Source organism: Poromitra crassiceps (assembly GCF_964638095.1).
Source record: "Poromitra crassiceps genome assembly, chromosome: 1".
Classification (NCBI taxonomy): domain Eukaryota; kingdom Metazoa; phylum Chordata; class Actinopteri; order Beryciformes; family Melamphaidae; genus Poromitra; species Poromitra crassiceps.
Window position 1 is genome coordinate 110,208,126 of NC_139623.1, and position 27,818 is coordinate 110,235,943.

At 43.3% G+C, this 27,818-nt stretch overlaps 1 protein-coding gene across 2 annotated transcripts in view; it reads right to left on the reverse strand.

Moving 5' to 3' along the window:
- Positions 1-5,029: 5,029 nt before the first annotated feature.
- dgkb (diacylglycerol kinase, beta) overlaps positions 5,030-27,818 on the reverse strand; it is a gene marked incomplete at both ends in the record, with an annotated part of 171,242 nt that continues 148,453 nt past the window's right edge. For both annotated transcript variants that reach the window (XM_083636690.1, XM_083636689.1), the window contains 3 exons: positions 5,030-5,137; positions 18,146-18,206; positions 24,390-24,510. In XM_083636690.1, the coding sequence (XP_083492816.1) occupies positions 5,030-5,137; positions 18,146-18,206; positions 24,390-24,510 (290 nt within the window). The remainder of the gene's footprint in view (positions 5,138-18,145; positions 18,207-24,389; positions 24,511-27,818) is intronic.

Consider the following 27,818-nt stretch of genomic DNA (forward strand, 5'->3'; position numbering starts at 1 on the left):
GATGCATGTGTGCACCTAGTCACAGCTGATGCATGTGTGCACCTAGTCACAGCTGATGCATGTGTGCACCTGGTCACAGCTGATGCATGTGTGCACCTAGTCACAGCTGATGCATGTGTGCACCTAGTCACAGCTGATGCATGTGCACACCTAGTCACAGCTGATGCATGTGCGCACCTGGTCACAGCTGATGCATGTGCACACCTAGTCACAGCTGATGCATGTGCGCACCTAGTCACAGCTGATGCATGTGTGCACCTAGTCACATCTGATGCATGTGTGCACCTAGTCACATCTGATGCATGTGCACACCTAGTCACAGCTGATGCATGTGTGCACCTAGTCACATCTGATGCATGTGCACACCTAGTCACAGCTGATGCATGTGTGCACCTAGTCACATCTGATGCATGTGCACACCTAGTCACAGCTGATGCATGTGTGCACCTAGTCACAGCTGATGCATGTGTGCACCTAGTCACATCTGATGCATGTGCACACCTAGTCACATCTGATGCATGTGTGCACCTAGTCACATCTGATGCATGTGCACACCTAGTCACAGCTGATGCATGTGTGCACCTAGTCACATCTGATGCATGTGCACACCTAGTCACATCTGATGCATGTGCGCACCTGGTCACAGCTGATGCATGTGCACACCTAGTCACAGCTGATGCATGTGTGCACCTGGTCACAGCTGATGCATGTGTGCACCTAGTCACAGCTGATGCATGTGTGCACCTAGTCACAGCTGATGCATGTGTGCACCTGGTCACAGCTGATGCATGTGTGCACCTAGTCACAGCTGATGCATGTGTGCACCTAGTCACAGCTGATGCATGTGCACACCTAGTCACAGCTGATGCATGTGCGCACCTGGTCACAGCTGATGCATGTGCACACCTAGTCACAGCTGATGCATGTGCGCACCTAGTCACAGCTGATGCATGTGTGCACCTAGTCACATCTGATGCATGTGTGCACCTAGTCACATCTGATGCATGTGCACACCTAGTCACAGCTGATGCATGTGTGCACCTAGTCACATCTGATGCATGTGCACACCTAGTCACAGCTGATGCATGTGTGCACCTAGTCACATCTGATGCATGTGCACACCTAGTCACAGCTGATGCATGTGTGCACCTAGTCACAGCTGATGCATGTGTGCACCTAGTCACATCTGATGCATGTGCACACCTAGTCACATCTGATGCATGTGTGCACCTAGTCACATCTGATGCATGTGCACACCTAGTCACAGCTGATGCATGTGTGCACCTAGTCACATCTGATGCATGTGCACACCTAGTCACATCTGATGCATGTGTGCACCTAGTCACATCTGATGCATGTGCACACCTAGTCACAGCTGATGCATGTGTGCACCTAGTCACATCTGATGCATGTGCACACCTAGTCACATCTGATGCATGTGTGCACCTAGTCACATCTGATGCATGTGCACACCTAGTCACAGCTGATGCATGTGTGCACCTGGTCACAGCTGATGCATGTGCGCACCTAGTCACAGCTGATGCATGTGCGCACCTAGTCACAGCTGATGCATGTGCACACCTAGTCACAGCTGATGCATGTGCGCACCTAGTCACAGCTGATGCATGTGTGCACCTAGTCACATCTGATGCATGTGCACACCTAGTCACAGCTGATGCATGTGCGCACCTAGTCACAGCTGATGCATGTGCGCACCTAGTCACAGCTGATGCATGTGCGCACCTAGTAACAGCTGATGCATGTGTGCACCTGGTCACAGCTGATGCATGTGCACACGTAGTAACAGCTGATGCATGTGCGCACCTGGTCACAGCTGATGCATGTGCACACCTGGTCACAGCTGATGCATGTGTGCACCTAGTCACAGCTGATGCATGTGCACACCTAGTCACAGCTGATGCATGTGCACACGTAGTAACAGCTGATGCAAGTGCACACCTAGTCACAGCTGATGCATGTGCACACCTAGTCACAGCTGATGCATGTGCGCACCTAGTCACAGCTGATGCATGTGTGCACCTAGTCACAGCTGATGCATGTGCGCACCTGGTCACAGCTGATGCATGTGCACACCTGGTCACAGCTGATGCATGTGCGCACGTAGTCACAGCTGATGCATGTGCGCACCTAGTCACAGCTGATGCATGTGCGCACGTAGTCACAGCTGATGCATGTGCGCACCTAGTCACAGCTGATGCATGTGTGCACCTAGTCACAGCTGATGCATGTGCGCACCTGGTCACAGCTGATGCATGTGCATACCTGGTCACAGCTAATGCATGTGCGCACCTGGTCACAGCTGATGCATGTGCGCACCTGGTCACAGCTGATGCATGTGCGTACCTGGTCACAGCTGATGCATGTGTGTACCTGGTCACAGCTGATGCATGTACGCACCTGGTCACAGCTGATGCATGTGCACACCTGGTCACAGCTGATGCATGTGCACACCTGGTCACTCACAGTTATTGCGAATTCGCACTTGTTTATATGAAAATGTCAGATTATTACTTTAATCCATTACTGTATCTTGGTTTACCTCTCCACATATCAAGGACAAAAACAGTGTGGCACTTCCATGATGCTTTCATAGTTTCACATCGAGGACCATGGCGTCTCACATTAAGGTATTCAAGTCTACAAATGATTTAACTTGTTTTAAAAAGTACTATAAGTCGTACATCATACAAGTCACAGAACACCAAGTCAAACAACCAAATAATTCTTTATTGTTTCATTACCACTTTTCTCACTTAAGGTAGGCAGGCTTATTTTGTTTCAGACAGATCAACACATTGGCACAATGTCTAGAGTAGTGAAGCAATAAGCAGAAAAATAATGCTGCCGTGTACAAAAATACAACCTCACTGTACAAACGCTACACTTACAAAGCAAAGAGACGGAGACTGAACACTGGTCTCTACAAGCGTAAACAAAGACTGAAACGGTCTATCCAATTATTCTCAGAAAACATGCAGGAATGCATTTTTGTTGAAAAGGTTGATGTAGTATTTATCCGATGTATGTGTGCTATTCTTGGTTCATGCTGTGTTTAATGGATCCAAAAATGTGCAAATAGTGTTTGAAATTTCTTTGGTGAGAGACTGAATGAGGTTAAATAATGTTTGTTCTTAATGCAGAAATGTTTCGAAATAATACATTTTAAAGCCACAGCATGTGCAACAGTGGCCTCTGCTGCCAAAAGTGGTAAATACAAGACGCTAATAAAAGCTACCCTTCCCTGTTTGTACGTTCAGATATCAGCTTGTACTCTCTACTTTGATAACCTTTCTGCTTATAACTGTTGTTTATAACTGATTCGCTGGGGGGAGAGCTCCAAATATCCCCATTGTTGTGTCAACTTGTTTTATTGAAACAACTTTTATTGAAACAAGTCTCTAACCGTGCTGCTAATCAAGCTAGCTAGTGATAAACACATTTAATTTCCTATAAGTTCTTCACACAAAAAAGCATCCCATTAGTTTGTCAGAGGAAAGCTTTTAATATAAAGGAGCTGCGTCAGCAAATGGAGTTACATCCAGGTAACTTCAATGCTCCGAAGTGACATACATGGTGCAGGAAAAAGGCCTTCGGGGCACGGAGTGAGAATGATAGAGGCGACAGTGTCAGTTGACATCAGTATAGCATCAAAATGATTTAAGTAGCCTAAGTAAAATTGGTGCTTTAAATGAGTAACATGAATTGTAAACTTTCTTGAAAGGAATGAAATAACTGATTTGGGGTATTGATTCTTCTATTCCAGCTCGTATGTCATTTTCATATGTCATTTTCATTTTCAATTAAAGTCATTTTGTATTTAGACTTTAATTGGTTAATGTACGTTCGTATGCGCAGCGCACTGCAAACGCTCAATGGTAGACATCAGAACAAATCAATGATCTGAGCAAGTCACACTGCCCACACTAACTGTACCAGCAACAAGTCTGATTGAACAATGGGCTCTTTTCTATTTTTCCACATTAAAAATACCTGAGTACCTGTTTATAAAATCACAGGACCCCATACACAAAAAATAGGTATCTCATAGACAACCGTATGATATGGTTCAACCTTCAGATAAAGGCAGCGCTGATGTATTACAGATACATCATAGACAGATACATACTGTATGTATTATAGGCAAAAACCTTCAGAATTATCCATTTCCACAAGTTTCAAAACAGATCTTGGTCACCCATGCAACAGGACATGTGCACACAACTGGTAAACACGGTCTAGAGATCTCTCGTGCGGCGTAAAACAAAGAGTGTCATGCATTTTTATCCAGACTCATTCCTAACCTTTCCACTGATGCAGTAGCAACACAACAGAGTAAAAACATGTCAAGACTTTCAATAATCGTTAGAAGACGGCAAACGCGATTCTCTTTTCACCATTTAAAGTCATTTGTGAGTTCGCATCCGTTAAAGAAAATGCTGAGCCGGTAAACTCACCTCACACCCAAACTCCAGATATGTAAACTCCAACGACAGTAGCTTCTTCTACTGTCCATCATGCATTGGGGTACGAAAATGCAAAGACGGTCATAAAACATCATCAAACATCAAAAAGCAGCAAAAATGAATGAATAAATAAATAAATAAATACATCATAAAACACATTCATCCATGGAGTTTCTCCACATGGCACAGGTCACAACAGCGGGGGGGAAATGAGACATTTAGAAAACATGTCATTTTTCAAACTGGCTTTCTAGAAACACCAACAAGGTATTGAGGAGTTAAATGATAACACCGTAGCTCAAAGCCTCAGTCCTTCTAATCTCGCACCTCATTGTGGATAAAGTGAGGTTTGCTCAGAGAGGTCCCCATGCCCGAGGCAGCGTGTGCCTACAGCTTGCTACTGTGTGCAGTGCACTGGGCTATCAAACTGGCATCAAAGAGCCATCGCAGAGTGGGCCAAGTCAGCTGAGTGACGTTCACCCTGCGATGGCTGCTGTGTGGGTGCTTGTGACGGCGTGTGCTGCGTGTGGTGGAGCGTGAGCCCGTCAGTCTTTGCTCTCACTGCGCGGCCGCCTGATGACCGAGGAGAAGCAGCTGCTACCTTGCGGCGGGCCCATCAGCATTGGAGCCTGGTTCTTTTGGATGATCTCAATCTGGTTTTGGGAAGAAACAAAGAGGCAAGATTGACCTCAGTGTTGCTTCATAGGGCATGTCAACTTGACTTGAGGCCCAGTCAGTTTCAAGGCTACAGGCACAGGTCTTACATTAAATCCCAAGTCTAAATATATATTACCAAGTCAAGGTCAAGTCAACTCCAATGTCATTACTGTCACGTCTGAAGCCTAAATGTAGAACACCAAGTCAAGTGAAAACAAATCAAGTCCAGTATCAATTTAATATCTTAAATAACTTAATATCTAGGACTTTTCAATGCAATATGGTTTTAATAGGATAAAAACCTGGTAAGAGCTTCATGAGTTTGATTTACTGTATATCATCCGTTTCAACTTCAATAAATTCAATCATTCCATAAGAATTCAGAAAACGGAATTTCAATTCAGCCGTGTGCTGGAACAAATCTCATCATTTTCAATCTAAGTAATTTATACAAACGCAAGATCTCAGGTCAAGACTTTAGACGCCTTTTTTAAATCATCAAATTACAAGTCAGAGTCAAGTCCCAAGTCACCAGAACCAAGTAAAGTCTCATCTCATCTCTTCTGTTCACACATCAAGTCAAGTCTCATGTTTTCTGTTCACGCATCAAGTCAAGTCTCAAGTCTTGTGTTCATGCATCAAGTCAAGTCGCAAGTCTTCTGTTCACGCATCAAGTCAAGTCTCAAGTCGTGTGTTCATGCATCAAGTCAAGTCACAAGTCTTCTGTTCACGCATCAAGTCAAGTCTCAAGTCTTGTGTTCATGCATCAAGTCAAGTCGCAAGTCTTCTGTTCACGCATCAAGTCAAGTCTCAAGTCTTCTGTTCACGCATCAAGTCAAGTCTGAAGTCTTGTGTTCATGCATCAAGTCAAGTCCCAAGTCTTCTGTTCACGCATCAAGTCAAGTCCCAAGTCTTCTGTTCACACATCAAGTCAAGTCCCAAGTATTCTGTTCATGCATCAAGTCAAGTCCCAAGTCTTCTGTTCATGCATCAAGTCAAGTCCCAAGTCAGCTGTTCACGCATCAAGTCAAGTCCCAAGTCTTCTGTTCATGCATCAAGTCAAGTCCCAAGTCTTCTGTTCATGCATCAAGTCAAGTCCCAAGTCTTCTCTTTACACATCAAGTCAAGTCCCAAGTATTCTGTTCATGCATCAAGTCAAGTCCCAAGTCAGCCATTCATGCATTAAGTCAAGTCCCAAGTCTTCTGTTCATGCATCAAGTCAAGTCCCAAGTCTTCTGTTCACACATCAAGTCAAGTCCCAAGTATTCTGTTCACACATCAAGTCAAGTCCCAAGTCTCTGTTCACACATCAAGTCAAGTCCCAAGTCTTCTGTTCATGCATCAAGTCAAGTCCCAAGTCTTCTCTTTACACATCAAGTCAAGTCCCAAGTATTCTGTTCATGCATCAAGTCAAGTCCCAAGTCAGCCGTTCATGCATCAAGTCAAGTCCCAAGTCTTCTGTTCATGCATCAAGTCAAGTCCCAAGTCTTCTGTTCACGCATCAAGTCAAGTCCCAAATCAGCTGTTCACGCATCAAGTCAAGTCCCAAGTATTCTGTTCATGCATCAAGTCAAGTCCCAAGTCTTCTGTTCATGCATCAAGTCAAGTCCCAAGTCTTCTCTTTACGCATCAAGTCAAGTCCCAAGTATTCTGTTCATGCATCAAGTCAAGTCCCAAGTCAGCCGTTCATGCATCAAGTCAAGTCCCAAGTCTTCTGTTCATGCATCAAGTCAAGTCCCAAGTCTTCTGTTCACGCATCAAGTCAAGTCCCAAGTCAGCTGTTCACGCATCAAGTCAAGTCAAGTCAAGTTTATTTATATAGCCCTAATTCACAAGCATGTCTCAGAGGGCTTCACAGAAAATATGTCTAGCTAATTCTAGCTGACACAACAGTAGCAAGAATATACAGAATAAAGATAACATTTGAACAATTGATGGAGAAATATAGAAAATATAGAAATGAGGATAGAGCAGAGGAGAGAGCACGAGAAAGGAGAATGTCCCCCTGTCAACCATTTTATGTGAAGCACTTTGAATTGCCTCTGTGTATGAAATGTGCTATACAAATAAACTTGACTTGACTTGACTTTAGGGTTTGGGTAAATCAGTGTTCTAAAACTGCATTCCGGCAACCCCAAAGGTCCCAGCAAGGCAAGGAACCGTTTAATTGACCTGTAATTTAATTCACTACAATTTATCTCAATGAGACAATGTAAGAATGAATATTCTGTAGGGACGGGACCATATATTGAAATTCAAGGTTCAAGGTTTAATTTATTGTCCCAATAGTGGAAATTAGTTAGCGTATTATACATTGCAATATAAAAATGTGACCATACATATTGTGGGGTAGAAAAATTAAATTCTATTTATTCTGTTGTTGTAATCACAAAAGAGACTACTTGCTCATCCCAATCACAAATTGTCCATTAAATTATATTACTTGTACTTTTCTAGCAATCCAATCCCATTGCTAGAAAGGTTTGTGGCTGTCATATTTTGTTGTCATTGAAGTTGTATTTATTACACATTGTATCGTGTTTGTGTCGATTCGTGAACCCCATATTGTGTATTGAATCGTGTCATGAGAAAAGCATTGTCCCATCCCTACTATTCTAATCACAATTTTCACTCTGTACTTCCCCGCATTAATGTAGTCAGTCATACAATACAATAAAACACTAATAACCCAAATCTTCCCCTATTGGTGCCTACGATAAAATCTTGTCAAATGGCTTAACGTGTGTCTGTTTTTTTTAACAAGACACACTTTGAGAGTCCCTGTGCCAAATGACTTTGATAAGGTTTGGCAGGATGTGATTCATTATGTTGTGATGAGACATGACATGGAGTGGGTTTGGTAAAGCATGCGGGCTTGTGAGGGTATGAAATATGGCAGCATCCATCTTCACAACCATAATGCCATTTATGCTTTAAGGTTAAACTTGCATATCAATGGAAGAGCAAATATCAAACATCAAGGCTGGTCATGATATGTAATAGCTCATTATATGTAGCAGCACTAAGAGTCTAAACACAGCAATGGGGAAAAAAATGCTATCATCAACATTAAAGGGACTGTTATGACCCAGGGGATCATATGTGTATTATCCTGATGTGCTGTGTTCTCCCTCCCTGCCTGGCGTGGAGCTCTCCAGTGTACTCTTTGAGTTCTTACTGCAGGTGCGGCTGGTGATTCATAGATGCTGGTGATTGGTTGGAGACGGATGCGGGCCGGCTTTAAAAAGGGGGCTGTGTGGAGGCCTCCTCACTCTCTCCTTTCCTGCTCCCAACCAGCCTGTGCCACACCAAGAGCTAGCTTAGCCAATCCTTTGTTAGCCTAGCTGGTAAATGGGTCATTGTAACCATGCTTACCTTTTATCTTAAAGGTAAGTCCTTATGACAGTAGGGGTGAGAAGCCCTGATTTTCTTTAGTTGTTTTCTCCTGTGTTTAATATTAGTTATTCAGGTAAGGTGCCTGTTGTTTGTTTGGGGGGTTTTGTTTGCAGGTAAGATTAGGCCTTTAAAATAGATTATGTTTATTATGTTGGGAATTCTCACCCTGATGCTCTACACTGTCATTCTTCATTAAAACAACATTGTTGTGCACTGCAAACCTCTGTGGCCTGGTCATCTTTGGGAGAGGGGAAAGGGGGGAGTCACTTTTTTATGTTATGTTTGGTGTCCCCTAGGCCGGGCATAACAGGGACCCTCTTCACCTCAAAGAGAAAATGCATTTTTTTTTTACTTGATCTCTGACTCCGAAGCAATTATCAGCTATTGTGGACTTGATGTCGTCATTAAACGTGATTGAACTGAATGTTTCTGGTGTATTTTACTATATACATGATAACCTTTTCACAATCAGGGGGTAAAAGGACATTGTGTACTGAAATCTTAGAGATGATCACTTTCACTTTAAACTCGGAACAAAAACAAACAAACAAACAAACAAAATGCAAGTGACCCTAATCATCTTCGCTAGTTTTAAATTGTGTATGGTGTACTTTTATTATTATTACTATTATTATATATTTTTTTTTAATTTCAGGCGACCCTATTTGAATTTCAGGCAACCCTGAAAGGTTGGGAACCACTGGGCTAAGGCAATAGGGCTGTTAGTCAAGTACAAGGAAATAGTATCAGGCTAATAAGCAATAGGGCTGTTAGTCAAGTACAAGGCAATAGTATCAGGCTAAGGCAATAGGGCTGTTAGTCAAGTACAAGGAAATAGTATCAGGCTAAGGCAATAGGGTTGTTAGTCAAGTACAAGGAAATAGTATCAGGCTAATGCAATAGGGCTGTTAGTCAAGTACAAGGCAATAGTAGCCTGACAAGGCAATAGGGCTGTTAGTCAAGTACAAGGCAATAGTAGCCTGACAAGGCAATAGGGCTGTTAGTCAAGTACAAGGCAATAGTAGCCTGACAAGGCAATAGGGCTGTTAGTCAAGTACAAGGCAATAGTAGCCTGACAAGGCAATAGGGCTGTAATGGCCCATTTCCACCGCTGGTATTCACAGCAGACATGACATGTATGCTAAAAAAGAAAAGAAAAATAAGCAAAGATACATTTTACCAGTATTATCTCTAGACTTATAGTAAATTTCAGTACTGCAGTAACTATTTCAGACCTAGATTTCAAAGACCCAGTGAGACATGCAAGTTCCTTCAAAGTGCAAATGGGATTGATGGTGTCAGATATGTTATGCATGCAAAGGAACTGAGGTGAATTTGCATAGTTGTTGTTGTTAATAATTAGTGCGATAACATCCCATTTGAACTGTGATGTTTCTATAAGCATTTAACAGGTTGACTGATTCAAATTCAGCACCAACACATGAATAACTCGCCATGGAAATCATTTCAACACAATTATGTATTGTCAGATCCTAACTTTGCTTGGTGGAGTTCTGCCAGCAGATACAAGTGCACTTCCAGACTACTTGTTTTGTCATGCACTAGATTTTTTACATTGCCTGAATGATCCATATATAAATATGTAAATCTCGGCAGCACTTCATCTGCAGTGGCGTCAGCGGGCTGGAATTGTAATTAAAGCCAAACATAACTGTAATCAACGCAAAGTGAGGGGATTTCATTTTGAAAAATGAACAACTTTGAATGACAGCAAACACTTGTCAAGGTGGATGTTCGAGACTCAGACGGTAAGCAAATTAGAAGAAGCAAGACTTGCATCATTAAGTATTTTTATGATAAATTCCTGCATAAATACACAAAGCAACAAATTTAGGAAGAAATTAGGATCCTATAGGACGAATCAGTTTTGATGTATAATATATATACATGATGTATAGTTTGATGTATATATACATGATGTATAGTTTGATGTATAATATATGCATGTCGTGTTAAAGTTGTGTGAACTGTTGCAGTTTATTAAATGTAAACAGGATCAGCCGGCTAGATCAGACATTCAAGCCTCCCAAAGCTCACCCTCCATAGGGTTCCATTGCCATGCCACCCAGTGACGCGGTTTGTTTACCAAAATGCTGCTCGTCTGATCCCTCGTATAGTGACTAATCTGACTATTCACCTTATGTTGCCACGGCCACTTATTTGTTCTTCCGGTTCAGCGTTAGCCGGCCGGTAAACATCGATCAACTGTAAACTATGAATGAAGTTTGGCAGCATTCAGCAGCTAAACTGCGGCCAACTTCAGACATGCTCATAACGTTACTGCTGCGAGGGGCCAATGGCTGTACCCGGTCAGCATTTAACGTTAGTTACAAAAGCACGTCGACAGTGTTTTCTCACTGCCAGTAGCTTACAGTAGGGGTTGACAGATACTAGCTAACAGCTAGTCCGACTGGTCACACAGCCAGCACTAAAAATTTCCAAATAGGCGTTATTCTGATAAACTGGTCACATATTTGGAATGTTACGTTCTCATCAAAAGTTTTTTTTTGCTTGAAAAACAGCTTTTTGGCATATACAAATTATAAAGGTGGGAGTAATCTACTTCCGGGTCTGAAACGGAAAGACGATTACAAAATGACGTTATGCGGAAGCGTCCTTATATGGGCAAATAATAAGGTGAATAGGATCCTAATTTCTTCCTAAGCTTGTACTATATTATATATAGTATATATTAGTGATATATTAGTACTATAGTATAGTCCATTAACCTTGCAAGGCAGCTGGATTTGTGCGAGATCATGAGATCACGATCAAACCATTGGGATTGTAAGATTTCTAGAGCTGTTAGAAAACTGATAGAAGAGTTTTAATCTAATAATACGAAAGCCTGTGGGACTTACATTTGATATAGATATATTGAACCCTCCAGTAGAACTAATTCCTTCTGATTCCTAATTACAAGAAAGACTCTCATTGGCTTTTATCATATTTCTCCCCTTCAGCAGTCTTACTGTATTAGGCAGCCCAATGTGATTGTGTTACAAGTGAGCGTTACATTTCTGCAAGTTTATGACAGAAATCTTACAGGTTTATTTAAAAAAAAAAAATTACATGCTTGTTGAATTGCTACTGCATGCCTGCTGCATCTTCAACTAGAATTGTTCAGAAAAGCTCCCCATTCTTTTCAGTTGTTCTAAGATACAGGGCCCTATCTTCACAAAAGTAGTAATTTAGCGTTTAGCGCCTCGCAAATTGGGGGCGTGCATAAGCGCATGCCTGTTATGATTGTACTGGACATAGGCGTGCCACATGCCAAACCAGGCAATGTGGGGATAGATGGCATTATCCTGTCGTCAGCAGCGCGCAATTACTTTGCGTTAAGAGCTTTGAAAAGCACCTCTTAGGCGCTAAAATTCTCGCTGCGCTTGAGCGCACCATAATATCCGCACTGCACAGTGCAGAAACGTCATTACCCGCGGACGTGCCGCCAGGACATCAAATTCTGCTGTTAAAATTGGGTAACCAGCAGATTATTCGAGGAGGCAATCAACTAATTCACTGAGAAACTTTTATCACATTGCAAGGAGGGGTTATGGTAAATGAATTGAGAAAACTTGTACATTGTAGCCTACTTGCAATAGGCTATTCACCTTCACCTGCTATCCCATAACCCGGAGGGTCGCTGGCACCGCAGCGGATCTGTCACAAGCTCTCTCCATCTCTCTCTGTCCTCGGCACGAGTCGGCAGCTGTTTTTAAACAGTTATGTTTCTGTATAAATCATGGATGTCAGAGATACGGCCCGCGGGGAGATGTTTTGGAATATAAAAATATATATATATTTCAATCATGAGAGACTCGTAATATAATTTTAACAAACTTTATTGAATCAGAATAGACAGTTTGAGTATGGCGTATGACTCCATGATGTGACGCTCCTCTTGCTTATGAGAGAGGGGCGTCAGTGCTGTATGAGATAGGACATCCCCCTTAAGGGGATCTGTTTCCAACAGGAGTCATAACATTGGTGGTGATCTGGGGAGGTGGTGGGATGAAGCTTCTTGCTCTGGAGATGCTGGATGAATGCGTGATGCTGACACGAGGTGAGTGATGACTGCACAAGTGTGATTTAAGCTGTGGTGATGGGGGCTTTATATAGTACCAGGAGAAGGGCATTTATGATGTCATAACTGACATCATTTGGGCAACTGACGTCACACTGCAAAGGTGACGTCATGGAGAAGGTGACGTCGGAGATGGAGACGTCATTTAGTGACGTCATTTGGGCTGAGGGTTATGACAGCATGGGGTGCTCTATTAATGCCTTATTTGGTCTTCCATGATTGAACTACAGTCTGCGACTACACTTCAATCATGAGAGACTCGTAATATAATTTTAACAAACTTTATTGAATCAGAATAGACAGTTTGAGTATGGCGTATGACTCCATGATGTGACGCTCCTCTTGCTTATGAGAGAGGGGCGTCAGTGCTGTATGAGATAGGACATCCCCCAAAGGAATTTAAAGTTATTTCAGGAACTGGGAGAGTGAAAACGGGGGTCATGGAGCTCGCCTGGGGTATGCTTTAGTCAGGTCGTGGGCTGACGGGGGGAGAATTTAGGCATGTCGGGAGATGAGGGGCTGACCGGGGTTTTTTAAGGCAAAGCGGGGTTGCAAGGGCGTGGATGTGGATAGCCCGGGCATGGGCGCATTGATGAGGAAAAGGAGAGTTTGATCACCACCAACGAAGTGCTTGTTGCCTCTTTAGTCATGGAAGGAGGGATCTTTGGGCTGATAATATGGTGTCTTGCTCTGGTCGAATGAAGGATGCATAGGCGGATGAGGACCAGCGCCCCAGTTGTTGAAGGGAGGCGGAGGACGCCCCCTGCATGGCTGCTGATGTGGCTGCTCCGATCCTGAAGGAGTGACTGGAATAGTTCTCTGCAGGGATGTTGGATTTCTGGAGTGTGGTCTTGAAGTGAAGGATGAACCAGGATCCTGTCATGTGATGATGGGGAGAGATGAGGAAAAGGGGGCCAAGGGCTGATTGAGGTTTATGCAAATGCCGGAATGATGGGTTATGCAGATTGTCGGGACATTGGCTGACTTGTCAGGACGTGGGCTGACTGAAGTTTAAGCAGGATGCAGGGATAATGGGTTGAGCAAGTTGTCAGGATGTGGACTGACTTCTCGGGACGTGGGCTGACAGGTTTAAGCAGAATGCAGAGATAATGGGTTGAGCAAATTGTCAGGACGGGGGCTGACTTGTCAGGACATGGGCTGACTGATGTTTAAGCAGAATGCAGGGATGATGGGTTGTGCAAATTGTCAGGACGTGGGCTGACTGAGGTTAAGCAATGGCAGGACACTTATGGGGTTATATGCAAATTGCCCGGGCATGGGCACCAAACGGGGATTGGGAGAGAAGACCGCCACCAACGAAATGCATTAATACTTCCTACCAATCATGGAAGGAGGCATCTTTGGGCTGATGATATAGCAGCTTGCTCTGGATGGATGTAGGACGCATGGCTGATGAGGACAGCAGCCCAGTTGTTGAAGGGAGGACCCCCCCGGGAGGGGACCACCCCCCCCATGTGCTGCATCTGTAGAAAGTTTTAAGTCGTCGGCAGACGAGACGATTTCGTCGTAGAAAAATGAGATTCCGTTCCAATTTTCTAAGAGGTGTGCCCAGGGGGTATACTTTTGCTGAAGCCACTCTGCTGTGCCCGGCTATATGCTTTGCTGGAGCCACTGTGCTGTGACCAGGGAGGAGCTCTGCTGAAGCCACTGTGCTGTGACCGGGGATATGCTTTGCTGAAGCCACTGTGCTGTGACCAGGGAGGAGCTCTGCTGAAACCACTGTGCTGTGACCAGGGATATGCTTTGCTGAAGCCACTGTGCTGTGACCGGGGAGGAGCTCTGCTGAAGCCACTGAGCTGTGCCCAGGGATATGCTCTGCTGAGCCACTGCTGTGACCGGGATACAGTGTTGCCAGATGGCAAATGTTGAATTATCGTACCAGAGGGTCAAAATTATCGTTTTTGGAGTGAAATTATCGTACGCCCCCTCCCCAGCGCGCGTGCCTTCGGCGCGCCTATGTCGGGGGGCTGCGCTGATCACAGGCTACTTTTTGGACTTGGCATGATTTTTCAACACTGTGGTCTCAGCCTGCGTTGCAACAACAACAAAACACCCTGCACGTATTAGCTGCAAATATGTTTGTTTGAAGAGATGATTGTATAAACAGATAGAGTGATAGACGTAGGATTCGTCTAAGTGTCACGAAATGATGAGATTCTCGTACGTTTGGGGGATTTGGGGATTATTGATCGTACATCGTACAGAGGTCAAAATTATCGTACAGGTACGATAATTATCGTACGTCTGGCAACGCTGCCGGGATATGCTCTGCTGTAGCCACTGTGCTGTGACCAGGGATGTGCTCTGCTGAATCTACTGCGCCGTGACCGGGGAATGAGCTCTGCTGACCTGACGAGTTATGCATAACGGAAAGCCGGGTGATGCTGCACTGCACATTAAAGCCGTGGTGGACTGGGAGGAGCACCTTTTGTTTATGATCGAGACTGAAGCTTCGTATGCATTTGCAATACCAGAGTAAATCTCGTAGAGGAAGATCGATTCCCTACTGGGAGAAAGTAGGGAACTCATGGTGCCTCTTTTCTGCAACCATTCACCTCTAGAACTTAGTTCAAGCATATGCTGAAGCCAGAACCACCCGCGAGCATTTTTCGGTTGAAAAGACGTTTAAATTTGAAAGTGAAAGTTTTTTCACCCACTATTTGCAGACGTTTATTGAACTTTCAGATTTAGACCATATTTCACCAGGATCTTAAATTAAAATATCAGCGCGCACACGGGATTCGAACCCCGCTTTCCCACATTCAAGCCAGTCCGCTCTAGCGCTGAGCTATACATTTTCTTATATTTTGAAGGACGGCAACAGCAGAACTGATGATTATCGCCATTTTGCCTGAAGCATGCGACGGGAGACGATAGTGTCGCATCTTGCATTTGCAATGCGCATCTTTGGCAACGCTAGACCAGCCACGCGCATGCGCAGTATAGCATGGAAGGCCGGTGGCTAGCCAGGTAGCTAGCGCGCTACTCAGCATGGCCGGAAAAGTTTACAAGGGTTATACTTTATCTAAATGACTGGGATTGGATCGATGGATTGGATGCGTAAGAGAGGAACCATGCTATGAAAAAGAAAAGGTTGACTGGAAACTGGGACTAGAGGCATGTTGTTAAAACCCGAATGGACACGGGAGAGGGAAGCGGCCGTATGCCGTATGCCGTATGCTAAGGGATTGGCACCCGGCCTGAAATGAGTGCAGCAGCAATGCCGCAACGTTGACTGAAACCAGGGACTAAATGCATGTTTGATAATACCCGACCGGACGCGGGAGAGGGAAGCGGCCGTATGCAACAGGGCAGAGTTGCTCGGGGATTGGCACCCGGCCTGCAATGCTTTTTATGTCTGCTGCACACAAATTGCCCTTCGGGGACAAATAATAAACTTGAATCTTGAATCTTGAATCTTGAATGAGTGCGGCCGCCGGAAGAGATGCTGGCTGAAAAGGGGGGATACGACCTGAAACCTGGGGCAGGGCTGTTTGGGCTGCTGCCGTGGGGAGCGTGGGGCTCGCGAGCGTCCTCGGCCGGGCATCGATGTCGATGAGGGACCAGTGAAGACATCGTTGCGATCAGGGGATCTTGGAGGCCTGGAGGGGCTGGAGCCTTGGCGCGTCCGCCGAGGAGCCGGCGGTCGTGGTGCGCTTCGCTGGGCCTTTCTTGGAGGTGGACTTCTGGGCTCTTTTGCTGCGGCCACGACCTCCGGAGTGCTGTGCGGACTGAGATCCGGGGGAGGTGGACTTCTGGGCTCTTTTGCCGCGGCCGCGGCCTCCGGAGTGCTGTGCGGACTGAGATCCAGGCGAGACGAGGACCTCCTTGACGTTGGATCTTCTTTTGCGGCCGCGGCCCCTGGTGAGGGGAGCGTCCCATGAGATGCCTGTGACGCCCGGAGATGGAGCCTGGGGATTGGGGATTTGCCCGAGGCTGGCCGGGGCGTTGAATGTGCTCTGGAGGAAAGCGTCCACGGTGGAGCTGAAACTTTGCTGCTCGTTTTCGGACTCGGACATGGTGCTGGACTGAATGAAGCTTCTTGCTCTGGAGATGCTGGATGAATGCGTGATGCTGACACGAGGTGAGTGATGACTGCACAAGTGTGATTTAAGCTGTGGTGATGGGGGCTTTATATAGTACCAGGAGAAGGGCATTTATGATGTCATAACTGACGTCATTTGGGCAACTGACGTCACACTGCAAAGGTGACGTCATGGAGAAGGTGACGTCGGAGATGGAGACGTCATTTAGTGACGTCATTTGGGCTGAGGGTTATGACAGCATGGGGTGCTCTATTAATGCCTTATTTGGTCTTCCATGATTGAACTACAGTCTGCGACTACACATATATATATATATATATATATATATATATATATATATATATATATATATATATATATTTTTTTTTTATTATTATTATTAAATTCGCACTCCATTATCATGAACTACGTGTGGCTAATAAGCAAGCTAAGAGTTCATTCATAAGTTAATTAACCTGCACTACAAGGAAGTATGTCAGTAGGTCATCAGGTGTAAACAAAGCCGCCATGATGCCACGCTGGAATTGAATCGCGCATTCGGCTACCTACCAAAAAACAAAGGAATCAACAAGATGCTGTCGAAAAAGAGAAAGGTTGACACGGAATGCAGGCAGTTTCAAGAGAAATGGAAAGAGCAGTATTTCTTTTGTGAAGTAAATGGATAAATGAGTCGAATTGATTTTAGTAAAAAAAAAATCCGGCCCCCATGAGGTCTCAGTTGAACAAATCCGGCCCTCTACCTAATATGAGTCTGACACCCCTGGTATAAATCATTACAATATGCTCCCATGAGGTGGGGATGTGTTTAGCTGCTGCCGGGTGGGAGTGCAAAACTCAGCATAACACCTGGACACGTGCGCAAGGCGGTCTGCTATCGTTAAGGCACGCAAACAGGTGCGCAAGCGCAAATAGGGGATATCGCATGTACCAAGATAGGGCCCACAGTGTCTGGCAACGACTTGATTGAAAGACACTGCAGGGTTGTATTACAATAAACTAATTTTGTTTCATGGCTTAATATTCAAGATAGAGTTGTCTAAAAGCACCGTTATTTTGCTCATATTTATGTTCTGATCATATGCTATGTTCATGTTTCATATTGTGTTATTTTGCTCATATTTATGTCCTGCTGAGCCTCTCGGCCTAATAATTTCACACGAGTGACCGGAGTGACAATAAACCTCTTGAATCTAATGCAGAATGGATAGAGGATAAATGTAAATTGTGGGAGTTTGACAGTGGCCTCTATACTGTACAGCAGTGATACCAGTTGGGTTGGAATGAACTTTAGAAAGGACTTTGGCCCTGCAGGTTATGGCATTAGTACATTTAGTGTGTGAACTTTGTGGTTGACTGACTGGCCTCAGTTTACATAAACCACCTGCATAATGAGGGGAGAGAGCGAATATACTGTATCTATTGACTATTTGACTTACAGTGCAGGGAGTCTGCATCCAAGGCTCGCCATCGATCTGCATTGGAAGGGCTTTGCTGGTTCTGTCGATAACAAACAATAAAGAGTGTTACAATGTAACTTTATAGAACAATAGTTTGTAAAGTGAAACAAGTGGGTAGGAGTGCTGCATGGCTCCTTCAATGAATCAGTGTTGACAGCGAAGTGCTCGTGGGATTGGGCTGGATCAATTGAGACTGAAGATCTCTAAGTAAATGGAAAAAAGAGAAGTACCATAGTATCAAAAATGGCAAACTTAAAAAGATGTCCCAGGCACACTGTTCAAGGTGAAACAGTTAAGTTCATCAAAACGTTACAGTTAAAGTTCACTTTTTGACCGAGTATGACTGGGACATCTTTTTTAAGTTCGTCATTTTTGATACTACAGTACTTCTCTTTTACCATTTACAAAAGGAGACGAACTGAGAGATCCTCTGTCTCAAAGGTTTGTCAAGGTTCTTATCAGTTTATAGGTGGTGAATTTTATGCTGAATCAAAGAAGTTATGTAATGGAGGCTTATATTGTGCTACTGTACAATATGTAGCAATGCTAGGTGTGACCCAGTAGTATGTCCTATAGGTTAGGTTAGGTTAAGCTTATCTGATATGGACATCACAGAGCATTGGAGATGTAACATACATGTATGCACAGTAACCAGATACACAGTGTTAAGTGTAGCGGAACGCACATTTTCAACACCTGTCCACAGGTGACTCCTACACCAAAACACAACCCAAAAGGACATACCCAAAAAGAAGCAAAATCGAATATAAAAAACCCACAAGAGTAAAGCTATACATACAAATGTATTGACTAGAAAGTCACGACAGAAAATCACTAAAATGAGAGGACATACCCAAAAAGAAACATAATCGAATATAAAACCACATGAGCAAATCTATACATACAAATATTCAGGGATGTACATACAATACAGTACGGACAATGTCCACACGATGTACACACAATACAGACATAATACACAGAGTACCACCAGAGGCATTGGCGGAGTTAATATATATATATATATATATATATATATATATATATATATATATATATACGGTATATATATATATATTTTTTCTTCTCACCATTGTAAATCTCCATCTCACTGTCTGGCTGAATATGATCATACAATTCATATCCACTTTGACAAGAATCACAGGTATCTCTTTGCTAAAGCTGTGACAGGGGGGCCTCTGACAGGGCCTTGCTGCAGCCGCCCCCTCCCTCTGGAATGCCCTCCCCAGTCACATGGTCTGACAGACCAAAACTCATTGTCTTTCATAATCATTATGTCATCTTTCCAAAAAAGCCCTTTTCACTGTTCCTTTTGACCTATAATATTTCTCTCTCTCTCTCTCTCTCTCTCTCTCTCATCTATTTTAATATTTTCTCTCTTTATTAAAGTTGTTTTATCCTGTATTTGTAAAGTATCTTTGAGCACGGTCAAAAGCAACAGTGAACAGTGAAGCGCTATATAATATACATTACATTACTAAACATACAATAATGAGTATTAATGTTCTGTAATTCTACTCATATTCTAATATTTCTTATATTTCCATTCTTATACTTCTCAAACAATAATTAGAGAGAGACCATGATGATGCCAGCCTTAAAATGAGATATCCCTCTAAATCTGGCTTAAAACGGGCAAAATTTCAAATGTAAAACGACCAATTTTTTTTGCACGTGCCAGCAAATGTGTGTCTCCTACAGAAGTGGCCCCCCCAGAGCTAAAAGTCAAACTCCGCCTATGACCAGAGGTCTACAAGAGTATTAAGTGTGAGAACACAGTTGCTTCTCTTTTAACCATGACTTAATACCCCTGTTAAAAACATTAAAATCCTCTTGTGTTTTCAGCTCAGTAGGTAGACTGTTCCATAGTTTTGCTCCTTTAACAGAGAAAACTGATTGTCCAAACGTGGTTTTACACATCGGGACACGACAGTATCCGTTTGTAGAAGCCTGTGTGTTAATTCTACTCATCTGCTGGTGCCTTACAATGTAATCATTAAACAAGGAAGGAGCATGTCCATGCAGACATTTAAAAATAAGCTTTAATAAGCTTTAAAAGTTTGAATAGCTGATGAAAGTTTCAAAACTGAGCATTTTGTGTTTCCCCAAGATGTGACAATGGTGCCACCTCATGGGTTTTTTGTCCATGATTTTTATTGTCATTATATAGAGATACGATGGGTTTTATAGTTGTTTGTGAGGCTTGTGACCAGGTGGTGATGCAGTATGATAGGTGTGAAAATATCATAGCATGCATGTAAAACTGGGCTGTACAGACACTTTCTAATTAGTTTGAAGCAGTTGATGTTTGATTTTACTTTTTTCTAATATTGGTTATTTGTTTGTCAAACCTTAGGTGGGAGTCTAAAATTATTCCCAGGTATTTGACATTATCAACCTAATGGATATCTTCATTTTTTATTTTTACCAGAAAGCTTTCATTTTGGTTTCGTTTACGTTTTGAAAAGCAGATTGAAACAGTTTTTTTTACATTCAGTGTTAAGTGAGACGTTTCAAGCCATTGTGATACAGAGTTTAAAGATTCAGTGAGCTGGACAGCGGCCTTGCAAGATGTTCTAGCAGATGTATAGATGACCGTATCATCGGCCTACATTTGACAGCCAACACCAGGACAACTCTCAGGTAGGTCGTTGATATATATGTTGAAGAGCAGAGGTCCTAGCACTGACCCCTGGGGTATCCCCATGCTACTGGCCCAGAGGGTGGACTTTTCCCCATTGACTCGTACACATTGGACTCTTCCCCTGACATACAGTATGAGTCAAACCATTGTGAGGCATGATCAGAGAATTGGAAGTTGGAGAGTTTGGCTAGGAGCACACTGTGGTTAACAGTGTCAAATGCCTTTTTTAAGTCTGGGAAGACCGCTCCCACAGTATGGCCTCTATCCAAGAGACTTTTTATTTCTTCAATAAGTTGCAGTCTCGGTAGAATACTTTGGTCTGAATCCAAATTGTTGTTGATGCAGAAGCTGATTTGTCTCTAGAGTCTAGATGTATTAAGAGTTGCTCTGCTACGATTATTTCCAGTATCTTGGATATAACTGGGAGGATGGCAATCTGTAATTGCATGTCAATTCTTGCTCACCAGATTTAAAAATTGGGCTGATAACAGCTGTTTTCCAGGTCCTAGGGAAAGTTCTAGTTTTGATTGACAGGTTCACAAGGTGTGTTATTGGCTGCAGTAGTTGGGTTCTATATTTCTTTATCAGAGCAGTATCGAGATTATGGGTGTCCTTTGAGTTGCTCAAATGACTCATAATCTTGCTAACTTTTTCACAGTCAACCTCTTGGATGTGAAATAGATGTTGACTGTTCTGGTTCACCGTGTTGGCTGTCAGCCCTACTGGTTTGAAATTCTGTGCCAGTTCCTGGACTGACTCTACAAAAAAATAATTGAATTAATTTGCCATTGTAGCACTGTCAGATACAAGTTCATTATTTATTCTCAGCTCCTTTATTCTCTGATGCTTAAGGGTGTTGGAGTTGGTTAGACAATTGATGTGCTTCCACAGTTTGGAGCTACAACCCTTAGCCTCTTCGATCAATTTATAGAAATAATTTGTCTTGGCTTTACGAAGTGCAGCGATGACCTTGTTTCTTATAGGCTTGTGTAAATTAGATGTTCAGTATCAGATTTAGATACTAGAGACTTTTTAAGGGCAAAATCACACTTTTTCATTAATTGCCAGAGATCTTGACCAAACCATGGAAGAGAGCTTATTTTAGGGCTACTCCTCCATGTTTTAGTGTATCTGTCAATTAGTGAATTAACAGTTGTTATAAAATTATCACAGCAGGTATTCACATCATGCGTTTTTGTTATTGAATCCCAGTTCATTTGCGAAAGTTCCCTTTCAAAATCTTCCATTTTACATTTTGGTATCCCTGATTTTACAAATTTCATGTCATTTTTGGCATGGTGTGCCAGTCACTTCTTGGTCAGTTTTCTAGCAACCAAAGTCATGTTATGATCTGATAGGCCTGTAACCAGATTATAACTTTTAGTAACTGTTTCTGCCCGGTTTGTGAAGATCAGGTCAATCAGAGTTTTGCTTTTTCTTGTTATTCTTGTGGGTCTATCAATTATTAGCTGGTAATTGAATTTTGACATGATTGCTTTCAGTTTTTGTTTAGCACCTTTGTCCATCCAATTGATATTGTAATCTCCAACCAGGATATTTTCAGAGGAATGATTACATAGCAAGGAGTTTTTTCAATTCATCATAAAAGCTAACATTGTGTGTAGGTGGATTGTACAGAACAACATTCAAATTCATTTGGGGTGAAAGAGCAATATTCATTCAAGATTACAGTCCAGCTTTATTTATGTGCATCTAAACTTCTCTCTAATACATATCATGACTCCTCCTCCTCTCCCTGTTCTGTCTTTCCTAAAGCAAGTATATCCTGGGATGTTTATCAAGTGTGATGGTATATCACAGTTGAGTCAGCTCTCACTAAGACATAAAAAGTCCAGGTTAGAGTCAATAAGCAGATTTTGTATTTGGTCCATTTTAGGTACATTAGTATGCTTCTAGTTAAGTTAGTAGTTGACAATCACTATAAAGCAGTGATTGTCTACCTTTTTCATCTCAAGGACCCTGATTTAATCAACAATAGAGTCACAGACCCCCCAAAATCAGAGAATATGTTTATTGTCAGATATGACTTTGTCCAGTATCCCATGACTATCTGTATGTAGGTAGAGAGGTAACAGAGAAACAATGATCAAAACAGTCGTTCTTCTACTTCTCTAAGGCCATGTTCACATTAGAGGCAAATCTGATTTGCTGATAAAGTCATTAATCATCATTATCTTGATTGGTTTCCCAAATCTGATTTGGGAGTGTGTCCGCACTGCCACAAATCTGATTCTCAAGTCCGATCTGTGTGTCCAGACCTAAACAGCCTATCTGCATTGGTTGCTATGGTAACGACATGGGCATCAGTAAATATGTACTTTGGTGACGTGGTTTTCCTGCGCAGAAGCATTTGATGACGAGTTGCGAGTGACGTTCAAATCAGATTTGGTGGATCTGCGCGTCCGCACTCAAGTCACATCAGTCGAAAGCAGATTGGAAACTACCTCCATATGTGGTTTGGGACAAGTGACACAAATCAGACTTGGAGCGTCCAGACTCATAAAACCAATCTGGATAAAGGTCAGTATAGTTCACAAATCAGATTTGGCCTCCTAGTCTGAACATGGCCTAATTGTGTTCACTTCTTGTGAATCAAATAATGGTGAAGTTCAACTATTCATCAGTTTGCTGGGGACCCCCTGGTAAACCCCTCATGGACCCTTGGTGGTCCCTGGACCACACGTTGAGAACCACTGCTACAGGTATGAGGGAGAAACTGAGAAAAAGCTGCTGCACATGTAGACTCAGCTCTCAGTCTTAATCCGTTTCACTACTGTAAGACTGAGAATATTACTATTTAAATCTTTTCATAACGTTAGGTGGTGCTGTTGGAAGCCTTGCATCAGAGAACCAATCATCAGGCCTGCTTTCTGGGGGCAGTGACGCTCATGCAGAACCGGTGTCTCGCAAAACATCGGCGCGTTTGCGGAGAAACATAACCTGTTAATAGGACGTGTTTCATCCGGCCCCGGCGGCTAGAGTTCTTCCCCCAGCGATAAGCCCAACTCCCGAGGGTAACGTTACAGAGGCTGCTGATGACTTCACAGCGCTTCACAGTAGCAAGCGGACCACTTCCGGGTAGGACAAATTATTGTAAAATAAACAACAGGTATAAACTCTCTTAATTTGCAGCACATCAGTGTCTTGCTCTATATTGGAACTATGAAACATTGCATTGCCGCTACCAAATAAAATTCTAATAATAAATGTAGGCGTGTCTGCTGCCGGCCGTTCTCGCCGGGCTCTGAAGCAGATTTGGAACAGTAAATTCCCAGACGTTTGGTGGTTAGGTGGCGCTGTTGGCGCCGCTCACCAAACGTCTGGAAACCGAGACTACTGCACATGTTACTATGTTGGAGGGGTCATTATTACCCAAAAAAGGTTTAACATTAGTGAGTCCAGCTGGATGGAGCGGTTGTTTTTACTGCCAGGCCAAATGACTTATAACTAGATCTTTGAAAGTGTGGTGAATGGTTGACTTGATAACTTGATACTGTAATTGTAGCGGTTTTCCTCTGTAGAGCAGGTCTTGCTGACCTGATGGTGACAGAGGAACACTGTGCCAGCCGCCTCCCAGCGCTCTTCAGGCCGGTGTAGATCTGACCCATCTCCATGGCTCCTTCCAGCCCCACCACCTCCAGCAGCTGGTCAGACAGGTCTGCAAAACAAACACAAAAAACACTTTTCATTTTTAAACACACCTAAAGGTTTCTATAAACACTTCAAATAAATCTAACAACCACTCCTGGTGCCTTCATGGAGATCCTTTGGAGAATTAGCTGTGTACAAATAATGGCTAAATATATAATAACCATGGTTATTACAGTATATATTTTATATTTTATATTAACTCATTGAGTGCCAGCCACTTTTGGAAAACGGATGCTCCCAGTGCCAGCCCTTTCAGAGCGTTTTCAGTGATTTCTCGAGGCCCACAGAATATTGTGTGATATTACTATGTAAACACCGAACACGCCCAAAGAACGATGAGACTATCTTGTATCATCAGCAAAAAAAAGTTTATTGATATCATTTTCCGTTCTTTAGTTATCAGCAGTATTAGATAGGTTGGTTTCAGCAAAAACAGACGTTTCAAACTAGAAGCTGAGATAATGAGCCTTTTGTGAAATGAAGCATTTCAAGCACATCACTGACTCTGAAGCTAATATTTTCTGATGTAGTGACACCTCAAAAATAATTTCCTTCAATAAAAGAGCGAAAACAAAGGAATTTTGATGGCAAAATAATATTTTTTAGCTGCAACCAGCAGCACTGGCCTTCTTGCTGGTCTTGATTTACTGCTGGTGGGCATCAGATATTCTAGCTTGTGTTTTGCCAATCTGTCCATCGAGCCTGCTGTCTGGGTCGGTACGTGTTGTATGGTGCCCTGCGTGCCCCACCCCCCTCAACTGCAACCTCCTCCGTGGGAGTGTCTCTGGTGGCTCTCTGCTGCACGTTTGCTCTGCACGTTTCAAAGTGCGCTACACCCAGCTCTATTTTCACATCGTTCCGCCGTTTTTGTTCGCCGGCTCCCAGCGCTTCCAGCTGAGAATGATTTGGCTTTTCAGAAAGACGCTGGTGTCGTGCTCCTTTTCTGGCAACTAATCATGTGGATGGGCTATCGCAGCGGAGACGGAGGGGCTCAATTGTGGCAGCAGATTGGCTGCTGTTCACAGGCACAGCTAACGTTACAGCATTTCCGTTTCCCCACACGGCTTCTTCTACTCTTTTTTCTCATCTTTCTCTAATCCGGAGAGCACTGTCGCCACCTAATGGGTCCGTAAAATAGCTTCTACACCTTCAAAATCCCCCATACTTTTACAGGAGATGCATCAGGCTTTGATCCACGTCCCACCGTCAAAAAACGCAATTGACGTCTTTAGACGTCATTGGCACTCAATGAGTTAATATTATATTTAATATTTCTGTCATTTGCATGCATTTTTGGTGTGTGTGCGTCTGTGGGTCAATTCAGTAATGATATGAGTTATATCTTCTTTCCTATATTATTATAGTAAGGATTTGCTAAGTGGGCTCTATCTGTCCGGGCGGTGTCAGTCACAATTTGTGACGGAAGTGATGTCATCAGTGATGTCACTCCTTCCTGGCTGAGGGATAGAGCTCAACAGTCATGTGACTTTCCGTGACATTTCCAGCCCCGGAAGTGAGTAAATGTCTATGGAGAAAATGAATGGGGAACTCACTTCCAGGGCAAGAAATGTCATGTGACTGTTCAGCTCTATATAAGTGGTGGGAGTATAAGTAGGGAGAAGAGAGGTCTGTGGTGTCAGTCACTTTGTGATGGAAGTGATGTCATCATTGAGCAATTGTGATGTCATCAGTGATGTAATGAATCCTTCCTGGCTATAATAAGTGGTGGAGTATAGAGTAGGGAGAAGAAGGTAGTTTCCCCAGAGTCTCCACCCTAGAAATCGAGCGTGCGTAGGTGTAGATGGCACAAGCATCAGGAAAATGTTATTTTGGCTTGTACAATAGCAAGATAATTTAGGTGCTATGGAGTATTTTAGGCTGTTTTTTATTTAACTATGCCCAAATGGGATTATGGACAGAGGTATTTCCAGTGTTACCCCATTGGTACCCATTCATTTAACATTGGCCACAGCTGAATTTTGCTGCTGTTTGTTTGCTTGTTGTCAGAGAAGTAAACAACACTTGAAAACAAGGTTTGAAATTTGCCAAACATAAACGGTCCAGCAAAAGGAAGCAAGGAAGGAAGGATGGAAGAAATCCAGTAAGGAGGAAAAGAGGAAGGAAGAGAGAAGGGGAAGAAAAGGTAAAGAAGTAGAAGAAGAAAGAGAAGACGTGGTTCGCCTCAGTTCACAGTTTGCCTTCCGCTCTTGAAAGTCTGAATATTCACCGTTGAAAGGAGGAGAAAGGCAACAAGACCAACAAGCTACAAACAAAACTGCTATTAATTAAATTGCACCGGCAATGCAAAGCAATTTTGTGTTACTATAATTATTAATTTCTCTTCTGTTTTGCAGTTATGAGCATTGATTTTGGCCCTGCTGGAAGCCCAGCACCACGCAGGGCCCATCTGTTTCAGCGGGCCCGCTCTGCCTCCCACTCTCCATCCACGCGTCCCTCCACAAATTAAGAAGCTGCTGCCTCTCTGCTGGGAGTATACAGACACACTAATTGAAACTAAGACCCATTTTTAGGCACTCGGTGAGCGTGGCCGAGTTCACTCGCTGTCACCGATGGTGCAAAGCTAGCCAGGTCGCGGTCATGTTTGTCACGTCGATCTGTGCTTTCCTGAAGGAGTGATGGAGGTAACGTTATTGTTGCTGTTGTCGTGAGGAGTTGGTGTCACCGTTGGAGCTGTGGTGTCCAACTGTCACCATGGTGATGGACATGTGTCTGTCCCGATCTGAGTTGGGCTGTGAATGTAGTGCCCTCTAGGGTCTGAGTGCAGGTGTGTGTGTGTGTGTGTGTGTGTGTGTGTGTGTGTGTGTGTGTGTGTGTGTGTGTGTGTGTGTGTGTGTGCGCGCGCGCGCGTGTGTGTGTGTGTGTGTGGAGCGTTTCTACTGTATGTTCCCTCAACCCTATGTTCCCTCAGATCAGTACTTCTGACCCCACTTTGACCTAGGTACATCGGTAATATGATCAGTGACCTCATCAGTGACATAATCAATGATCTCACATGTATGCGGTAACAGTATGCTGACTTTTCCCCTCTGAATTCTGACTTTAATCTGAGAATTCTGACTTTTCTCAGAATTCTGACATTAAAATCAGAATTCAGATTTTTTTTCTCAGAATTCAGACTTTTTCCCCCTCCAGAATTTCTTGAACTCAGAATTCTACCACTTTTTTCCAGATCTGACTTGATTCTTCTCAGAATACTGACTTAGGGCCCTATCGTCGTACGGCGTTAGCGTTTGCGCAGCCGTTTGCGCACCTCTTATGCTATCTTCCTTGCATCTTAAGCTATCGTCTACCTCC